Genomic DNA, 21682 nt, shown 5'->3' on the forward strand with positions numbered 1-21682 from the left:
TACTCCCTAATCTAATCAGGCAAATGTACTAACCTATTTCTAATTTTTCTTAAATGAAATACAAGTCTAAATGTCATGTTTCACACATAGGGATAAGGGATATACATATAGAGAAAATATCATGCAAAAATGGTAAGGATCCTAAAAAGTAGCAAATATGCATGAAATGTAATGATTTGTCACTCAAACATGATCTAGTGTGTGGACGGTCCCTAAAGGTCTAGCGTTAGATTAACCCATGTCTATAAGTTCTCACTAGCATTGGACTAGTGAGAAATCAGAAAGAAGGGCCACAATTAGCGTTGGACTAGTGTGGTGACGTTATGCATTTATTATAACCAAATAAATTATATAAAACATAATAAAAGCAAATAAACACATAAATCACATATAACATATAGCACATAGCACATAAGCATGATATCTAGATGCAAAGATCCTAAGCAAGCGAGTAAACACGTAAACACACATAAGCATGCAAACATATAAACAAATAAAAGAGAATAGAGACCTAACTATTACATTCGAGGGTCCTAACTACAATCTAAAGGGGGTAAAGAATGAAATGAAATAAATAAAATAATAACCTAACTATTACAACTTGACATTTAATCGCCTTTCAAATAATTACCCAAAATCAAGTAAATGAATAATACTAAAAGTAAATAAATCAAGAAAATTAACATGCAATTACATACAATAAACACATAGGATCAAGTAAAATCAAAATAAGAAGTAGAGTGTACCTCCCTTGAATTGGTGACCTAATGAAATGAAATTTCTCTTATTTACCCTCCAACACAAAAAAAATGATTAAGGCACCACTTTAATTAACAAATAATCATAAGAAATGGAACTAAGCATGATATTGAACCATTAAAGCATTTTATTGAAAGTAAACAACCTATATTCAAAGATTTAAAACGAGCGGGGACTTAATTGAAAGAATTAAAGAAGTTTGAGAGGTCAAATCATTATTATTAAAATATTAAGGGTATAAATTAAAATAAAATAAAATTAAGGACTCAAAACAAAGCCTACCACACCTAATGATAAACTTCACAAAAATAAATGAAAATCCGCTTGCTCCGCTTGCTAAAATTAAACAACAAAAGGAATCACTTAAATATTTAATTCCTTTGTTAAAACCCAAATCAAAACTATAAATCTATCAAAATTATTAAACCTCAAATTTCATCCTAAAACTCATTAAAAAATCTGTCCAAAAATCACATTAAAGCATACCAAAGAAAATTAACATTTTAAGGGACAAGAATTGATTGATTTTTCCAATTTTCTAGGTCATAGTAGCATTAGACAAACAAATGGGGCCAAAATGCAATTTTTAAAAGTTCCCATGCAAGTAATCGCAACTTTCTTGTTCGTTTCATCTCCTGCAACTTTGCTGGGTTCATCAAATGCAATCTCCTTTTCATCCCAACACAACCAATATCTCAAACAACCAAAATTTAGACCAAAATAACAAGATCACCAAGCCTTCTTTCAATTTTCAACATAAAATTTTAACATCTAAACACAAAGATTCAGAAGAAAAGAGTATGCAAAATCTGGAAAAAATTTTCTGCAACTTTCCTTCTGCAAGCTTAAACGGCAATCTCATACAAGAATCCAGCCTCAAATTTTCGTTAAATTCTGTAATCTTATCATCAAGATACTATATTTGAGCACATAAGAAAGGAAAATCTGGAATGGGGGTAAAAGCTTGCAAATTCCAGATTCATTCATGATAAAGTTATGACACACATTCACCAAATCAGCAGCAAAATTCATGTCCTACAGACTTGGATTCTTCTGAAACTAGTGTTAAAACAACAAGAGGAGAAGCTGCGGTTACCTTAGAACCTTGGTGAAGTAAAACGAACGTGAAAATACTCCAAGAAATTGCACCAGATTCTGGAACGAGGCTCGGAGAAAATTTGCTGCAGGGACGCGCAGCGTTGGGGAAACCGCGATTTCGAGCTCGAATTCGGCCATGTTAGAGGTATTTTTATGGGATAATTTCTGAACAAAACTTGTTTCCAGATATCCAGACAAGGTGTAGAAAGAAAAATATCCTCAAAATAAGCACTATAAAGATCAGAAATGAGTGAGAAATAGGACTGATTCGTCAGCCTGGTGATGAAATTTTCTGCAATTTTTCCTTCCTCCTCTCTCTCAATTTTCTCCCTCTTTCCTCTCTCTGATTCTCTACGCAATCTCTCTCTCTTTCTTGCTCTCCCAGGTTCTCTTCCCCTCTCCCTTTCTTTCTTTCTCTCTTTCGTTCCCTCCCAAAACCTATTCCTTCTCAGCCGAAACCCTTTTTTCTCTTTTTTCTCTTGCCTTTCCTCACTCCCCTGCCCGAAGCTCTTCCTTTCTTGCTCTCACCAGAATCTCTCTTTTTTCCTCTCTTGTTTTCTCCTCTACCCCGCAGCTTCCTCTCCTAATCTCTCTTCCCTTCTCTCTGTTTCTTCCTTCTTTTTTTCTTTATTTTTTCCCCTTTGTTTCTCTCTTGCCTGAAGCTCCTCCTTTCCCCTCTTCCCAATTTCCCTGGTTTTTCCTATATCCCCACACCCTCTCTCTCTTTCTTGCTCTCCCAAGTTCTCTCCCTCTCCCTTTCTTCAGCCGCTACCATCCCTCAATCTCTCCTCTCCTCCTCGGTTTCTCCCTCAGTTTTTCCTTCTCCTCTTTTTCTTTTTTTTTTTTCCCTTTGCTTTGCTCTCTGCCCAAACCCTCTTTTCCTTCCTCTTTCGTTCTTTTTTTTCTACTGCCCGCAGCTCCCTTTTTCCCTCTTGGTTCCAGATTTTTCTCCCATTTTTCCTTCCAAATTTTTCCCAATCCAACAAGTGTCCTTGCCACCTAACCCCTAAATGTTGTGGTGTAAAAAAAAAAACCAAAGACACATGTCTAATCTAACCCACTTAGCTACCATACATGCCTTCCACCTATTTTGTTTTTTTCTTTTTATTTGGTTTTTCAAAACAAATTTTAGGGTAAACAAAATGTTAAACTCCTATTTGAAATTGCCTTGCAAATTTTCATTTATTTTGAAGAAATTAAATTTGAAAAGATTAAAAACAAATTTTTGTGAGACTTTTTCTTTTTTTTTTTCGGAAATTTAATGCAAACAATGTTTGTTTTATTGATTATTTTTAAAAGAAGATGAACCTAATTCAAAAAATAGCTAACTATCATTTTACGAACTTTGATTAACTAAAAAAATTAAATTAAATTAAATAGAATTGAAATTTTGGTGTCTACAAGACTCAACTTTCTAGAACCCCAAACTAGACTGTCAAGTAGAGAGAAAAAATGCAGATAAGAACCAAGTGGTAAATATTCACAATCTAAATATTTAAACACGGACAATGCTACAGGGCCTATAGTTATGGTAACGATATTAGAGAAACCTACTATTACAGGTTTCTATTACCTTTAGTGACAGATCCAATTTTTTAGCGACTTTTGAAATATTATATTAAAATAATTAATATTAAATTTAGTAAGTTTTTAATTAAAACAAGTAAATTTATGCCTGAAAGATAAGTTTTTGTCAGAAATAAAAATTTACATTTTGAGTAATTTAATTTACTTATTATTTGACGAAAATTACTTATTTTTGAATTAAACTTACTAATACTACAAGTAAAAAATGTTCATATTTAAGTAAAAAAATTACCAGTTTCTAAAAACGGTTTTGGGTTCCTGAAACACTTTCGGATATCATCTTGTCAAAGTCATCTCCCTTCTTATTACTTAGTTCTCAGTTCCAACATACGATTGAAGGCAAAGATTTCCACTTTGGTCCACACTTTCTCTTGGTTACAAGCGAATAAATTTTCCCACTTCAAATTTTCATCTTCAGTTCCCACTTTCCCTCTATCCTTTCTCATCGATAGATTGTTTTTGGGTGCTGCCAAATGCAGACACAACAAAAGGGTTTTTCGACGGTGGTAGCCAATCAAAGATAGCAGTGACGAGGTTAGCCCATCATGTCCTCTTGAAATCGTTTGATTATATTGCTGTAATTTATTTATATTTCATTTGTTTTGTTTGTCAAGATTTTCTTGTGAAATCAAGGCTGAGAATTTGAAGATTTTATTGCAATTTTGGGGCTGAAAATGTCCACTGAAACATCTAGCCTTGATTTGGTTGTAGTTTGGATTGTCTACTGGTAAAACATGCTTAATAGCCATATGAAGCATCTAGGACTTGACTAGGCGTTTAAGTTAAATGTGATTAATTTGTGAATGCATATAAGATGTTTGGTGAAATGTCAAAGAGAAATCTGTGTGTTATGATTGCTACTCTGTGCTCTTCAGCAGCCAGAGATGAGACCAGCTCTTAAAGAAATCACCCTCGTCAGTTGACAACAGCGCTCAAGATCACCCTTGGGATTGGCTGAAAATAGACCTACTTCTGTTGGAAACTAAATAATCATATTAGAGACAGTGATTTCATCTTCCTTGTACCTGCTTTCTTCCTCTTCTTCTTCTTCTGTTTTCCCCCCCTTTTGTCTTATGGGTTTTTGTAGCTTTTCTTTTTTTTTGTTGTTGTTGGGTTTAATCAGATGTACATATTTAGATGAGAAGCACTAATACTCTCTTTCCAGTCTTGTTTGTGGTGATGGGATGAGTGCAGCTTCATCAGTTTCTTATAATATAACTTGAAATTTTGCAGAGAGGGAAAAGATATTAATATACCTCCTTCAATTTTGCATAAAGGGATGTTTTCCTATCTTCCTTTTTTGCTTGATTCTGAATTTTTTGCCTTTTTAATTTCTGGTGTTCCATATATATATATATATATATATTTTTTTTTTTAAGCTTTAAGTTCTTGAATCTAAGGTTGTGAATTTGCTGCGTCCTGATTCTTCCTCCAACCGACAAAACAGAGGTCCTTGCTGTTTTCTTTGATTTTAATTTTTTTGTCCTTTATTGTTGTGGCTGTTTTGCAAAACGTGGAAGTTAAGGCCCCCTCAAGGGTGGGTTTGGCCGGTGCAATTCAATACTAAGAAATGAAAATCAGTAGAAATGACTTGCAGACAATGACTACCTATTTCCTGGAAAACGGTTTTGTCCTTTTTCTCTAGATATTTTTGATCTTTCATTTTGTATTCCCACTTGAAAAATGGAACACATTAATTGTTAGTTATCATATTGTCTCTGGTTGGCTGCCCCTTAAATTTTAAAAATTAGAAGTCATAAATCAGACTTTGATTTTTCTTTTCTATTAATTTTCGGTATGTATAAAAATTACCGCAATTATTTTCTATTAAAATGTGCCTAAGTATCCGTTGACAGCTTTGATGAATGAATTCTGTACTTATTTTCTATTAAAATATGCATAAGTATCCGTTTGTATATCCTCTTTCCTTTCCTCTTGCTCTCAATCCAGTGATCGGTAATGGGGTAGGTTGGTACTGATTGAAATAATTTTCTCGCAAAAAGTCTTCAACCAGAATTTTAAAAGGAAACCTAAGGTTTTGATGTTGCATTGGTCTTTCTTTTGTGTTTTATACGCTCGAGTTGTTGAGGCCTCCCTCTTTCTATCTCAGTCAAGCCAGATTCTTTGCTCCTGCGTTGTATGTTCTTGTTTCAGAAAGAGGGTTTATCAGGTTGGGTAGTTTAGTTCATGTTCTTGATGCTAGAGGGATGGAATTGTTTTTCTTATCAAAATGGCATGTTGTAGTTCCCTTTTCGTTCATTGTTGTGCGATAGATTTAGGTGATGAATAGCCGAGAGCTACGGAAAGCTTGTAAATGTGATTTTGCAGAGAAAGGTCCTGCTGCATTTTTTTTCTTTTGCTGATTAGTTCCCTTTGTCCCTGACGGTCAGCTCAGATTTTTGCTTTAATCCTGCAACAAAATGTAGCTTTTGATTTAGTTGATAATTGAGAGTTAAGATCCTGGTAGTTGGTGAACATGTCTGCATGCTGAAATGGAAAGAAAGTTGCGGTATGGAAACTTGCAGAACCTTGCGGATAAGAAATTGCAGAAGCATAAGAAAGCTTCGTAACATGCATGCAACAAATTTCAGAAATTGCATGTTTAACCCTCGAATTTTGGCTTAATGTTACTAAGGCCCATAACAATTAGGAAAATACAATCAATTTTGTCCCTTCAAAATCTGAATTGTTGTTGGCATGCCTTAATATGTTTTTTGGACAGATTTTTCGTGAATTTTAGGATGAAATAGGGAAGGTTTAATAATTTTGAAGAATTTATAGTTTTGATTTTCATTTGATTAATATTTTAGCTAATTTTGTCATTTAATCATAATAAATCAGTTTCCATTCATCATTTTGTGAAGTTTAGCATTTGATCTTGACAATGCTACAGTGCTTATAGTTATGGTAACGATATTAGGGAAACCTGCTATTATAGGTTTCCATTACTTTTAGTGATAGATCAAATTTTTCAGCGGCCTCTTTTGAAATATTATATTAAAATAATTAATATTAACTTTAGTAAGTTTTTAATTAAAACTAGTAAGTATATGCCTGAAAGATAAGTTTTAGTCAGAAATACAAATTTACACTGTGAGTAATTTAATTTACTTATTGTTTGACAAAATTTACTTATGTTTAAATCAAACTTACTAATACTAAAAGTAAAAAATGTACATATCTAAGTAAAAAAAAATTACCGGTTCCTGAAAACGGTTTTGGGTTCCTGAAACACTTTCGGATATCACCTATCTCTTTAGAGTCATCTGCCTTCTTCTTATTTAGTTCTCAGTTCCAACGATTCGATCGAATTCCCAGGCCAAGGTTTCCACTTTGGTCCTGCTATGCATTGGTGGTGTGGTGTTGTTGACTTGTTATTTTCATAGCTAATTTTCGATCGGGTCATGATATTAACCAGAAATTGTAACCAACTCTCCAATTTAAAATAGATAGACGACAAAAGACCAGTGAGATCCTTATTGCGGGGGTATCCTCTCCAAACCCTGCTTTGGGTTATGTTTATCCGCGTTCCAGGAAGGATCCTCACCGACTCCGCTTCTTCTGTTATCGAATGGATAATTTGGAAACTTTCAAAACTAAAATCCTACAAGAGAGAGGATTATCGCCTAATCCCAGAACAAACCAGACGATTTCTGGTTTCCTGATCCCATCGTTCTTTAGAAATAGCTCTTTTAGCTCTGTATAAACGAAATCAAGACCTCGTCCACCCCTACAAATTTAACAGAAGTAATCCAACATATTAACATTAACAGCATCAAATGATTAACAGCATCAAAAAATTTAAGAAAACTATATTTTAATAATTGTTGTCATTGACACTTAATTGAAGTTCATTAAGAATAATTGAAATATGTAAATATCAATACTCTATTCAAATGTAAATATTCAACCTAAGTAACAAAATAAATGATAGCTAAACAAACGAAATATGCGTTCAATTGATCGTGTTCAAACTACACATTCTGTTAATAGTTAGTATATATGAAATTGTATTTTCCATTTGTAGAAAATTAATATGCATTTTATATCTACTAACGAATATATTACCTATGTTTTGAACAAATCAAACGAAAACTTATGGTGTGATATGTATATAGTTGCTCACATTTATACGTATGCCATCATCCTTTCTTTATGCTGCAAATTTCTTTTGATTATATTTAGGGGTCGCAATTATAAAATGTCGACCTGAAAAAATGATATGAACCTAGCACGAAATTAATTGATTCGGATTGAGGTTTCGCGGGTTTGGGTCAGAATCGAGTCGCATGCGATGAACCCGAAATGAAAATGGGTCGAATTCGGGTCAAACCATGTGTGATCCGATACGACCCGATCACCTGTTTATGAATGAAATTTTTTTTACCTAACTAACCTACGTTATTCTTTTTGTTTCAAAGGCATTAATCACTTAATCCTAAATGAATTTATTTAACTTATTTGAAGTTGAAATTATTATATTTGGACAAATAATGTATTATATTATTTTTTACTTTTATACTGCTTATATTTATTTTATATTTGGTTTGGAACAAAACACTTTTACGATGTTTTTAATTTATTTTAGATTTGGTTTGGGATTATTTATTTAAATTTTTATTACTTGATTATGTAATTAGTCTTGTGTGAATTACAAATTACAGTGGTAAATTAATAAATTAAAATTAAGTTTTGGGTCATTCAGGTCGTCCCGCCAACCTGACAACCTGGAATTTTCAGATTCGGGTCGGATATCTTGGCCCGTTTCGGGTTGGGGGGTCAAGTTCGGGTCAGCCAGTTATCTATTATACCTGGGTCTCAACTCGACCCGTCACTCCTATTTGGACCCGATTGCCACCCCTAATTATATTGTCAAAAAAATAACATATTTTACAAATTATTCCAATTTATTTACAAAATGTTACTAATTTCATTAGAAATTATGAAATTTAATCATGGTTTATTAATTTTTTACTAAATATAAATACAACTTATATCAGGTAAAAATATTTGACTTTGTTTTACTTTGATCACAAAAACTTGTGGTAGAAATAACGAAATAGTGACAAGGGTGCAAATTTCAAATCAACAACCAACGTACACTTAATTACGCTAATTTTTTAGTTGATCAAACTAATATATGCCATAAAGTAACTAGATTTTAGCATTTATAAATTGGCCATTTTAGCAGTTTATATACCATTCACCAATAAAAAATATGATTATTATAAAATGACATTTTATAATAATTTACATACTATTTGCCAATTAAAAGTAAGTTTGATAAAAAAAATATATATGCATATAAATCCATATTGTAAATGATACAAAATATATTTGAATCTCACGAAACTTAATCTATGGGTAAATTTACTATAGTTTTCAAAGATTATGCCACATTAGTACAAATTTAACTTTTATGCTTGTGACCTAGAAAATAAATTTATTAGAACACATAACCTTTGTAAATGATACATACATTTATTAAAATGCTTAAAACACATAACATTGATGAATGATACATACAACCATATATTATACATTTACGTTACCAACAATTACTAACTATAATATTAAGTTTCAATCCTTAACAAAAAAATCTTAGCATTATTTTAAATAAACTTTCTAATACTTGTTTCATATAAGTTTTTTTAAGTAAAATATTAAATTTATGCCACAAACTAGTAAGTCTTGATGATTAACCAAATTTACTATTCTATCAACAGGATTTACTATTAATCCGTGAAAACTTACTATTACTTGAACTAAACTTACTCTCCAAAAAGAAAGTTTCGAATAAAGGCAGTAATTTATTTATTTTTTTAAAAAGTAACTTTCAATTTTATTTCATTTTACTTTTTAAGACATAAATAGGATAACAAATTTCGTTACCATTTTTGATTTATTTTTTATTTGCTTTTAGCGACCATTTGATTATTTGATCGGTCTATCCACCTAAATAGGATAACACTTAAAAATAAGAAAGTAAGTTTTCTATCTAAAATAATAAGTTAACAGTAAAAAATTAGTAACTTTTATACTTCAAAAGGTAAGTTGGAATAAATATTAAACTTACTTTTTAAATAGATAAATTACTACTTTATTTCCCAAACTTACTTTTTAGAGAGTAAGCTTAATTCAAGTAATAGTAAGTTTTTATACATAAATATTAACTCTTGATAAAGTAATAGTAAGATGATAAAGTTTTAATAAATTTACATCTGAGACACAAGAAATAATAAGAGTTAAGGCCTAAACAAAATGAGAAATAATATAATAATAAAAATGACAAAATTAGTATAACAATTAATATAAGAAAATCAGTATGATCTTGATTTTTTTCCTTGGGAGATTGTTCATAAGAATAGGATCCAATAATTATAAATGAAAATCACATGCATGTATAATCTATTGTATAATTTAAATTATATTTAGTTCACCTATAAAATGGTTCTAAAATAATTAGTACACTATGATAAATGTTATTTTAACAACAAAATTTTTTTTTTACTAAAAGTCGGAAATATCCATGACATATGTATGAGGGATATTTTACCATTTTTGTATCTCACATCCAATCATTAAAGTTAATTTGAGAAAAACTATTTTTGACAATCGAATTATTTTGAATTTAACCAACAAGTTGAGATTTTTTAAACAATAAAAGTGAAATATTTTGGGAACTTAGTTGTTTATTTTCCCGTAATAAAAAATTTAAAATATGACAAATTATTCTTACATATTTTATAAGGTCATATGCAAAAAAAAAAGTTTTCATAGTATATTTAAAATGCTTCGAACATATAACATTTATAAATGATACGTACAAATTGTTATCATAGTATATTTAAACTGCTTCGAACATATAACATTTATAAATTGATATAAAAATTGTTTTATCATTTATAAATGATAAATGATACGAGCGTTATGATAACGAAACTGTTTTTACCTGATATAACAGGTAAAAACACTTTTAGCGACCATTTGATTACCTGTTATACTGGTCATCTAAATAAAATAGTACCTAAAAATATGGTTAGTAAGTTTTACATTAAAAATAGTAAGTTAACTCAAGAAATTAGTAACTTTTATGTCTCAAAAAGTAAATTTGAAGAAATATGGAACTTACTTTTTTTTTGAAGTAGATAACTACTCTATATCTAAAACTTACTTTTTGGAGAGTAAGTTTAGTTCAAATAATAGTAAGTTTTTATAGACTAATAGTAAATATTGTTGATAGAATAGTAAATTTGGGTTAATCATCAAAACTTACTAGTTTATGGCATAAATTTACTATTTTACTTAAAGAAACTTATATGGAACAAGTATTAGGAAGTTTATTTGAAATAATGCTAAGATTTTTTATTAATAATTGAAACTTAGTATTATAGTTAGTAATTACTCGTAATGTAAATGTATGATACACAATTGTACGTATCATTTATAAATGTTATATGTTTTAAGCATTTTAAATAAACTATGAAAACTTTTTTTTTGCATATGACCTTATAAAATATGTAAGAATAATTTGTCATATTATAAATTTTGAATTATTTTTGAATTTGTAAAAGGTTAAAAAGTTTGGATGACAGTAAAAAAAAATCTTTTGAGTTATATATAGAATTGCACTTATCTATACATCACAATTTCCATATATGGACACCGATGAATATAATAAAATGGTACGCAATTTTCATATATTAATGCCTATGAATTTAATAAAATGGTAAAATCTTAATAAATTTATTTTCTGGGTCACAAGTATAAAAATTAAAGTTGTATTAACATAGAATAATCTTTGAAAATTATAGTAAAATTACCCATATGTTAAGTTTTGTGACTTTCAAACATACTTTGTATCATTTACATTATGGATTTGTATCCATATGTTTTCTATCAAACTCTTTTTTTATTGGCAAATGGTAAGTAAATTATTATAAAAGGGCATTTTATAATAATCATAATTTTTAATAGATGAATTTTATGTAAACTGTTAAAATTATGAATTCACAAACGACTAAATCTGACTACTTTATGACACATATTAGTCTAAATGACTAAAAAATTACTGTAATCATGTACACGTTGATTGTTGAATTGAAATTTCTTTTATTACTAGTACAAGTTCTTCTAATCAAAGCAAAATAAAATCAAATATCTTTTCCTTTTGTATGCAATAGTTATGCTTAATAGAAAATTATTAAACCATTTTTACAGTACATAATTTCTCCTAAAATTTGTAACATTTACCATGACCTCTAACCTTGACATTGTTATTTAATTTACCTTCTAAATTTAATTTAATTTTCTTATATTAATTGTTATACTAAATTTATAATTTTTGTTATTATATTATTTCTCATTTTGTTTAGGCTTTTACTCTTATTATTTCTTGTGTCTCAGATGTAAATTTATTAAAACTTTATCATCTTATTATATTCATAGGTGTTAATTTATAAAAATTTTGATATATAAACAAGTAATATTCTATATATAACTAGGAAGATTTGTTGTTATTATTATCCAAACTTTCAAACTTTTCAAAAATTGAAAATAATTTAAAACTTATAATACGACAAAATTTTATTACATATTTTACGAGATTATGTGAAAAGTCAAACTTTTTTCCATAGTATTTTAAAATATGTAAATAAATTTTTTTAAATGTTAACTATAATCTTGTATTATACAGGTATATTATGAGTACTTACTAACTAAGGTACTAAAAATTAATCATTAATAAAACATCTTATCGTTATTTCAAATAAATTCCCTAACACTAGTTTGAAATATGTTTTAAAGTAAAATAGTACATGTGTCTCATAAATCAGTAAATTTTGATTATTAATCAATTTTACCATGTTATCAGTAAGAATTACTATTTATGTATTAAAACTTACTATTACATGAATTAAACTTACACTATAAAAAGTAAGTTTGGGATATAAAGTAGTAATTTATTTATTTAAAAAGTAAGTTTAATATTTATTCCAATTTACATTTTGAAGTATAAAAGTTACTAATTTATTACTGTTAACTTACTATTTTAGATGGAAAACTTACTTTCTTATTTTTAAGTGTTATCCTATTTAGGTGGATAGGCCTATCAAATAATCAAATGGCCGCTAAAAGTAAATAAAAAATAAATCGAAAATGGTCATATAAGTGTTATCCTATTTATGTTTCAAAAAGTAATCGAAATAAAAATGAAAGTTACTTTTTTTAAAAATTAAATTACTACTCTACATTCGAAACTTAGTTTTGTGGGGAGTAAGTTTAGTTCAAGTAATAGTAAGTTTTTATAGATTAATAGTAAATCTTGTTGAAAGAATAATAATTTGGTTAATCATCAAAACTTACTAGTTTGTGGCATAAATTTACTATATTACTTAAAGAAACTTATATGAAACAAGTATTAAGAAGTTTATTTAAACTAGTGCTAAGATTTTTTTATTAATGGTTGAAACTTAATATTATAGTTAGTAGTTGTTGGTAACATAAATGTATAATAATGATTGTATGTTTCATTCATAAATGTTTTGCGTTTTAAGCATTTTAATAAATGTATGCATCATTTATAAATGTTATGTGTTTTAATAAATTTATTTTCTAGGTCACAAGTATAAAAGGTAAAGTGATCGTATCTAATGTAGCGTAATCTTTTAAAATTATAGTAAATTTACCCATATATTAAGTTTCGTGAGTTTCAAATATATTTCGTATCATTCACAATATGGATTTACATGCACATTTTTTATGAAACTTGCTTTTAATTGGCAAATAGTATGTAAATTATTATAAAATGTCATTTTATGATAATCATAATTTTTATAGGTGAATGGAATAGGTGCAAGATCTTGATACTGTACTACAACACAAATTTGGGGATAAGTACAAGTTTCAGGCATCGTCATTTGAATTTGACGAATCTCCTAACATTCCTAAACAACCGAATGGGTAACTTTCATTAATGACGTTTTAAAGCCTAAAAAACCGTGTGCTGAGTATTGTATAACATGAGTATTTGAGTTGCTTTTCGAGTTCTGCTCATCAAGTAAGCCAGTCCAATTTGAAGTAAACAGCAAAATCTACATGCACAAGACATTTGATATGAAATTGGTATTTCAAAATAGGAGAAAACGGCTCATTTTGAGCATCAGAATGAATCTAACTTTTAATAATTGATACTTACGCATCAAAATTAAGCTGGCAGGACACTAGATATAGCTATCTAAGCATGACAAGATTACATGGCCAAGAACTGAATTTAGAGCACAAAGACTTTGGCTTCAGAAATCTGAAGCAATCAAAAGGCTAGTAACTTGATTTGAGAATTTGATCACCAGCATCAAGGGCTCTGATATCACTATCAAAAGCTTCAGTTTGGATTGACATTTCTGGTTTACAAACCCAAGAGCACTTGGATGCTAACAATATCTGAAATTTGATCACCAAACTTTTTTCCAAGCAAGCTGAAATTATTCACATTAAAACAAGTAAACACCAGAAATTGCAAACTAAGGAGATTATGTTCAGATTTACAATCAAAACGCATTAAACTACCTTCGAAGAAACTTAAATCATCCTAAAAGCTTTGAGCAAAGACGTGCAAAAACATTTGTACTCTCTCAAGAATAAAATTCCTTAATGGTCTTGGCTGAAATCTGGTTCATTCACTACAAAACCATCACAAGATTTGTATTAAAAAAAGGCCACAACAACACATAATCATAGCAAATAAATAACATAAAACTTAGGCGTGAAGAAGGAAAAATGTACCTGAATACTTTTCATCTCCTAACAAGCTAGTGTTTTGTACATGACTTTGGATTAATGAAGGATTGCATGCCCACATTAATGCCTATACAAATGCAAATAGAGCACCATTATATTTCATGCCTTCACACAAAAATAAATAAAAGCAAGCTATACATTACCTGACCAGGAGGAATGATCTGAAACCAATTACTATCCATTAATTCCTTATTGCATCCATGCTGTGAATCTGATTGCAATAGGCCATCGGATGATCCTATCAGATTCAAATTTACATTCTCAACATTATTGGGTGCCCCAACATGATCATAATTGTGAGTTTCATATGCATCTGTGCACACTTTAGTACATTTTCGTCTATCATGTCCAAATGACCTGCGGGAAAAAAATTGCCAAGCACAATCCATAAACAATAAGATTGAATTTATAAAGGCGTATATGAAGTGTACATATATAACTAACATTTTTGGCCTTCTAACATAAAGCCAATGAGTGGATGAAATTTAGCATTGCTCATTCATATCTGGTTTTGCAAAGCTATTCTAACCGTAGAATAAGTCAATTTTAAGAGTAGGTGATTACTTGCAATTTTTGCATCGTCTTCGCTTTCGCTTGTGAGTGGACTGTTTTGCCTTTTGTCCCTTTGTAGCAACAACAATTGGACCAAGAGAAAGTATGGACCAAAGTGGAAACCTTTGCCTGGGAATTCAATCGTATCGTTGGAATTGAGAACTAAATAAGAAGAAGACAGATGACTTTAAAGAGATAGGTGATACCCGAAAGTGTTTCAGGAACCCAAAACCGTTTTCAGCAACCCAAAATCATTTTCAGAAACCCGGTGATTTTTTCACTTAAATATGTAAATTTTTTACTTTTAGTATTAGTAAGTTTAGTTTAAACATAAGTAAATTTTGTCAAATAATAAGTAAATTAAATTACTCAAAGTGTAAATTTCTATTTCTGACTAAAACTTATCTTTCAGGCATATACTTACTAGTTTGAATTAAAAACTTACTTATCTTCTCGACTTGGCAACCCGTTTCTTTTCTAGGTATTTTATGATTAGAACTCCATTCTCTCTCTATATTACAAACCATCATCAAACTAATTGAAAACCTCAATTCTCATATAAACCATTCATCTGAATTTTGTTCCAATCAACCCATTCAACAGATTTATGTTCCAGTCTAATCGTTATGATATAGCAATGGCATTAACAAGCTATTTTGACTCTCCCGGTAAGGGTTTACGTATTAGTAATTTTTTAGGAGGAAGATGAGTTATTCACATGTCCAAAATATCGAAACAACCAGCATAATCTAATCCTTAGTTCAATGAAAGTCACAAATTTGCGGGTAGGTAGATTAGATTATGTTGAATGCCTTTGGCTCTTTACAATGAAATTCAAAATTTTTTCTCATGACAGAGCAAAGACGGTGATATAATTGATTGTGTCTATATGTATCAACAACCAGCATTTGACAATCCTTTCCTCAAAGACCACTGGATTCCGCAGGTTTGCCCCATGCAACACCATTCAAAAGAAAAATAAACAAAAAAATGCAAAAATATGAAGTATGTATAACACCATAATTGATTGATGGTCGGAAACTGTTCTATGAATTTTCTCTCCTTTCCTGACTGAAGAAGAGGGAAGATGTGATTCTACAAAATCTACATGTATCATAGGATGGTAATAAGAATTGCTTCTGCAACACAGATTTACAAGAGTAATAATGGCCAAATTTCCGTGGCATTGCAGACGTTACAATGGAGTAAAAAATTCAAGAGGCTGATAATAAATTTCCATAGAAACAACAGATTCGCAACAATGATTCTAGATCAGTTCAGTTCAATAACATATGCTCCATCAAGCGTATCAACTTAGAATTCCAAAACGGGAGAAACCTCTCTTGCCTGAAGAATTCAAGTTATAAAGCTCATGTTGAGTTACTAATATATTAGTAATTCTCACCCGCACAGAGTAGCAATCACAACATACAAATTTCTCTTTGACATTTCACCAAACATCTTATATGCATTCACAAATTAATCACATTTAACTTAAACGCCTGGTCTCAAGTCCTTTCCTAGATGTTTCACATGGCTATTAAACATATTTTACCCGTAGACAATCAAAACTACAACCATTTCCTAGATGTTTCAACGGACATTTTCGGCCCCAAAATTGCAATAAAATCTTCAAATTCTCAGCCTTGATTTCCCAAGAAAATCTTGACAAACAAAACAAATGAAATATAAATAAATTACAGCAATATAATCAAACGATTTCAAGAGAACATGATGATCTAACCTCGTCACTGCTATTTTTCATATGCTCTTTGGCTGGCTACCACCGTCGCTAACCCTTTTGTTGTGTTTGCATATGGCAGCACTCAAACCCAACCGAACGATGAGAAAGGATAGAAGCAAAGTGTGAACTAAAGATGAAAATTTTGAAGTGAGAAGATTTATTCAATTGTAACAAAGAGAAAGTGTGGATCAAAGTGGAAACCTTTGCTTGGGAATTCAATCGTATCATTGGAACTGGGAACTGAATAAGAAGAAGGTAGATAACTTTAAAGAGAAAGGTGATACCCAAAACCGTTTTCAGGAACCCAAAACCGTTTTTTTACTTAAATATGTACATTTTTTACTTTCAGTATTGGTAAGTTTAATTTAAACATAAGTAAATTTTGTCAAATAATAAGTAAATTAAATTACTCAAAGTGTAAATTTCTATTTCTGACTAAATCTTATCTTTCAGGCATATACTTACTAGTTTTAATTAAAAACTTACTAAAGTTAATATTAATTATTTTAATATAATATTTAAAAAGTCACTAAAAGATTTGATCTGTCACTAAAGGTAATAGAAACCTATAATAGCAGGTTTCCCTAATATCGTTACCATAACTATAGGCACTGTAGCACTGTCCGTTAGTTAATAGAACTGGATATTTCTCCTACAACTCCTCTTTGGTAGTTAATAGAACTGGATATTTCTCCTACAACTCCCACTTGGTAGTATGATATCAAATGGAAGTTAATAGAATTGGGTATGATATCAAATGGTTATCCTTCGTCATGAATTAATAGAATTGGGTGTGATATCAAATCGTTATCCTTGATCATGACAATACTTGCACGTGTCTTGTCATCACATGAATTATTGTAGATGCAATTCACTCCAGCATTTTCCTACATTTGCTATTAGGGGATTCGAGCAGATGCAGTCGCACTTGATGTTCAACACTGATTCTCTACTTCTGCCATGAATGAATTCCAAAAAGTTTGATAATAATCGATGTAAAATAAGTCATTCAACTGTTTAAAAACAGCATTTGTTGCAGTGCCTTAATTTTTGGCCATTTTTCTTTGATGACCTGTACTGGATAATTCTACCATGGGGAGATACAAGAGGTTATAACCTATTTATACACATATGTGATCCGTCCACCTTTTTTTTTTTTTTAATAATAGCACATGTTCCTACATTTTTTATCTAAATCTATTTTCATTTTGTTAATAATTAATCTATTCTCTAGAAATTCATTAAATACTATACATTTAATATTCATCTAGATTGTTGCTAAAAACTAGATATCATCTTTAATAGGACAAATAATTTTTATTTATTAAATATTCTATCAATCCTTCTCAAGAGTAGACGAAGTATTTTAGAACAAATAATTTTTATTTATTAAATATTCTATCCACCCTTCTCGAGAGTAGATGAAGCATTTTTTAATCCAAATACTATAATTATCTACTCATAATGACCTTCACTCATACCGTCAATCATACCTTCAAGACAAGTGAAGAAGGTTGTCCATTAGTTATCCATTTTTATTTACCAAAATTCAAAAAAAAAATCAAATTTACTAAATACTTTTGCTTCTTGTATGCAATTTATTAATTGATATTTATCTAATATCTTGTACTGATCTTTATAGGAATATCATTAAATCTTTTGTAATTTGTTACAATTCTAACTTGCCCTCTTTTCATATTAGCATGATTTTTTACCATAATTGTTGTACTATGATATCTGCTACTATTTTGTTTAATTATTTCTAAATTTAATTCTTTCATTTGTATGCTAAATTCTATTATATCTTGGGAGCTATAGTGCTATTTTAATAATAAAATCTTCATTTTTAATATCAAGGTGTGCTGGAATTTGTTTCTATCCCAATATTTAAAAGGATTTTCTCCTAAAACTTGAGTTTCTTCTGCTATCCTAATAAAAGCATTTGCATCTTTTCTTATATTTAGGTAATATTTTATTATCTTCTATTATTTTACTCATAGATTTATGGGTTATTATCACTTTACCCCTTTAAACTATATCACTACTATTAGTTTACCTCCTAACGTTATCTTTTAGTCACTTCACCTCCATAAGTAATTCAACTCAACATGTTAAGAAATTTTGGACAAAAATACCCTTTTATTCTATAGCATTACTACACTGTTATTATCACTCTTTATTCCTTTAAATTGTAGTGATATAATTGATTTAATTCCTAACATTATTTTTTTGGCATTTTACTTCATCGTTAATCTAACTACTATGGTCAAAAATTTTTAAATATATTTACCCTTATATATATAATTAAAAATAAAAAATTTAGAATGATTATTCTTCTTTTATTCACTTTAAGAGATCCAAAAATATAAAAATAAAAGAATTTTCTCAAATTTCTTTTTTCATATTTATTAATACTATGAAAAGAAAATTAGATAGAAAGGAAGGAGACAGAAAATTAGATTTTGCAAAGAAAAAAAAATCTAACATTATCGTAATAATTTAAGGTTGGTGGGATTAGGATTGAAATCTGGTGGTAAACAGTAAAGTGAAATAATTTTAAAATAATAAAGTATTTAATTCTTTCTTATTTGTATTTTCTAAAAAAAGAATTGAGCTCTCTCTCTCTATCTCTCTCTCCCCCTCTCCCTCCCCCTTCTGATCTTTCTATTTTTTTAATATTAATAAGATTGTTAAGAAGAAAGAAATAATATTTTGACTTTTTTTTCTTGATACTAAAGAAGATAAGAGCCATTTTAATTTTTTTTATTATTTTTATTATGCAAAGAGGAGGGTACTTTCTTCTAAAATTTTTTAACTTGCTAAATTGGTTTAATGGTGCAATAAATTGCCTAAAAAATAACTCTATGGGGTAAATTGATAATGAGAATATAGTTTATGGGGGCAAAATAATAATAACTTTAAGGGCTAAACTTGTCTTTTTGCTTTAATTAACAAACTCCGTTAAATTTGACCGTTAGCCTTGGGGGTAAAGTGACTAAAAGATAACGTTAAGGGAGAAATTGATAGTGACACCAAACGTTAAGTGAGTAAAGTGATAATAACCCTAGATTTATAATGTAGTGTATTTTCTAGTTTTATAAAGGGTTAATCACATTTTATCCCCTTAAAGAATATTTCATTTCTCAGTTTACCCCCTAACCTTTAATTTTGCTCACTTAACCCCCTTTAGGACAAAATTACCCTTGCATTATTTTGACTTTTCATTTACCTTGTTTTCCTTTCTTTTATTTCTTTTTCTCTTTCTTCTTTATTTAATTCTTCCTCTTTCCCACAAAAATTTTCACCTTAATGATTGAAATTAAAAAAGAGAAATTGCAGAGATCTATCTTCTCCTTAAATGATTAAAAAAATATTCAAATCATTTTCCTAAAATACAATTTTTTTAGCCTTTCAATTCTTTTAATTTTGGATTTTCCTCTTTCCTTTCTAGTTTCTCATTTTGTTTTCAAGAAAATATCTTAAGATGAAATTGTAACTTGATTAATAATCATCAATTGAAATTTGTGACATGTGGCATCATACAAAAAATCAAAATTAGTTTTTGATACCTTTTAAACCTTTACTCAAAAATATGCAATTACAAATTCAAAACAAAAAATTTCGTTGAAATGGAATTTCTATTGGGAAGAATGAAAGAGAGAAGAAAGAGAAAAAGAAACAAAAGAAAGGAAAGCAATTTCATCTTATGATATTTTCTTGATAATAAAATAAGAAATTAGAAAGGAAAGAGCAAGACCCAAAATTAAAAGAATTGAAAGGTTAAAAAAATTGTATTTTAGGAAAGTGATTTGAATATTTTTTAATCATTTAAGAAGAAGATAGATCTCTGCAATTTCTTTTTTTTAATTTCAATCATTAAGGTGAAGATTTTTGTGGGAAAGAGGAAGAATTAAATAAAAAAGAAAGAGAAAAAGAAATAAAAGAAAGGAAAACAAGGTAAATGAAAAGTCAAAATAATGCAAGGGCAATTTTGTTCTAAAGGGGGTTAAGTGAGCAAAATTAAAGGTTAGGGGGTAAATTGAGAAATGAGATATTCTTTAAGGGGATAAAATGTGATTAACCCTTTTATAAATTCTTCAATTTCCTCAAATTCTTCAAATCCATAAAGCTACTATTTTCTAATTCTTCCATTTTGCCTACTTTTTTTATTATGTTATATTTTGTGTTGATTTTGGTCCCTAACTTTTGATGTTTACAAAACAAATGGATGATACTAATATCTCTTCAAGATATACTTTCAGTTATGAAGTTATTTGATTCTATGAACAAGTGCAATTGAAAGAAGATAAAGGTTGCTGAAAGCTGTCGGACGCTTGTGATGACAGTACCGGACGTCCAATAATCATTGCACAACTTCGGACGCAAGCATCAGATGTCCGATAGGATCCTTCAAAGTCGACGAAACCATCGGACGCTGAATATGTCTCCACCGGACGTCCGATAGAAACAAGATGATTTCTCAAATCTCTTTGTTTGCTGTCGGACGCACAAAGAGCTTGCACCGGACGTCTGAAAAAATTGAAGAAAATCTCTTAAACTCACTGCCTGCTATCGGACGCAAAAAACAGGACTATCGGACGTCCGACACTCCAACGGGTAGTTGACTCTTCAGCTATTTTCTATCCGTTGGAAACATTAATGAGACACTTTCTTGGTCCTATATAAATAGTGGTTGGTCAGATACTTCAAACAACTTTTGCACACTGAAGATACAAAAGATCTAGAGTGATTTTAGTGAGAAAATACTCTTCAAAGAAGATTTGTAGTCTTAGTGGTGTAAGGTTCATTGTAAGTTTTTCATTTGTGAGTGAATACTTCATGAGTGTAGCTCTGTGAGGGTTGTCTTGAGGGATAGTAAAATTTCCTGACTTGACCGAGTGGTGTTCGGGGCAAGGAGGAGGTGAACCTTCCTTTGTACGCAAGAGTGATTGTAATTCATCAATTTGAAGAAACTTATTTGAATTAATCTACAAACTCAAGAGGAGTTGGGTAGTTAATTGGTTTGCAATTCTTTCCTTTCTAATTACTTATTGTTACGTTTGTGATCTGTACATTGCTTATCTCTTCTACTTCTCTCAAGTGATTTTGTTCATTTGTTGATTGACTCATTGTGTGATCACTTAG

At 29.8% G+C, this 21682-nt stretch overlaps 1 protein-coding gene across 5 annotated transcripts; it reads right to left on the reverse strand.

Annotated features, from left to right (window-relative positions):
• Positions 1 to 13604: 13604 nt before the first annotated feature.
• On the reverse strand, positions 13605 to 16709 carry LOC113749031. Of its 5 annotated transcripts, none has more exons than XR_003464487.1 (6): positions 16538 to 16709; positions 14810 to 14922; positions 14385 to 14598; positions 14227 to 14308; positions 14011 to 14123; positions 13605 to 13919 (listed from the first exon to the last, which is right to left on the reverse strand). XR_003464487.1 is itself a non-coding variant. In XM_027292669.1 (5 exons), the coding sequence occupies exons 1-5, from the start codon at positions 16556 to 16558 to the stop codon at positions 14092 to 14094; spliced, it is 462 nt and encodes a 153-aa protein (XP_027148470.1). In that variant the 5' UTR covers positions 16559 to 16709; the 3' UTR covers positions 13605 to 14091. The 5 variants fall into 5 exon arrangements, 2 of the variants coding, with proteins under 2 accessions (XP_027148470.1, XP_027148479.1); XR_003464489.1 differs by having other exon boundaries at positions 14806 to 14922; XR_003464490.1 differs by lacking the exon at positions 14227 to 14308 and having other exon boundaries at positions 14806 to 14922.
• Between the last annotated feature and the right edge of the window lie 4973 nt (positions 16710 to 21682).

This window comes from Coffea eugenioides, chromosome 1 (assembly GCF_003713205.1).
Source record: "Coffea eugenioides isolate CCC68of chromosome 1, Ceug_1.0, whole genome shotgun sequence".
Classification (NCBI taxonomy): domain Eukaryota; kingdom Viridiplantae; phylum Streptophyta; class Magnoliopsida; order Gentianales; family Rubiaceae; genus Coffea; species Coffea eugenioides.

Bases quoted from the DNA above. Each gene is read 5' to 3' on its own strand.
- LOC113749031 (XM_027292669.1), bottom strand. From the start codon at position 16,558: ATGAAAAATAGCAGTGACGAG. The intron at 14,599-14,809 runs GCAAGTAATCAC...TTTTTCCCGCAG, and splicing joins GCGAAGACGATGCAAAAATT to GTCATTTGGACATGATAGAC. The intron at 14,309-14,384 runs GTAATGTATAGC...GCATTTGTATAG, and splicing joins AGATCATTCCTCCTGGTCAG to GCATTAATGTGGGCATGCAA.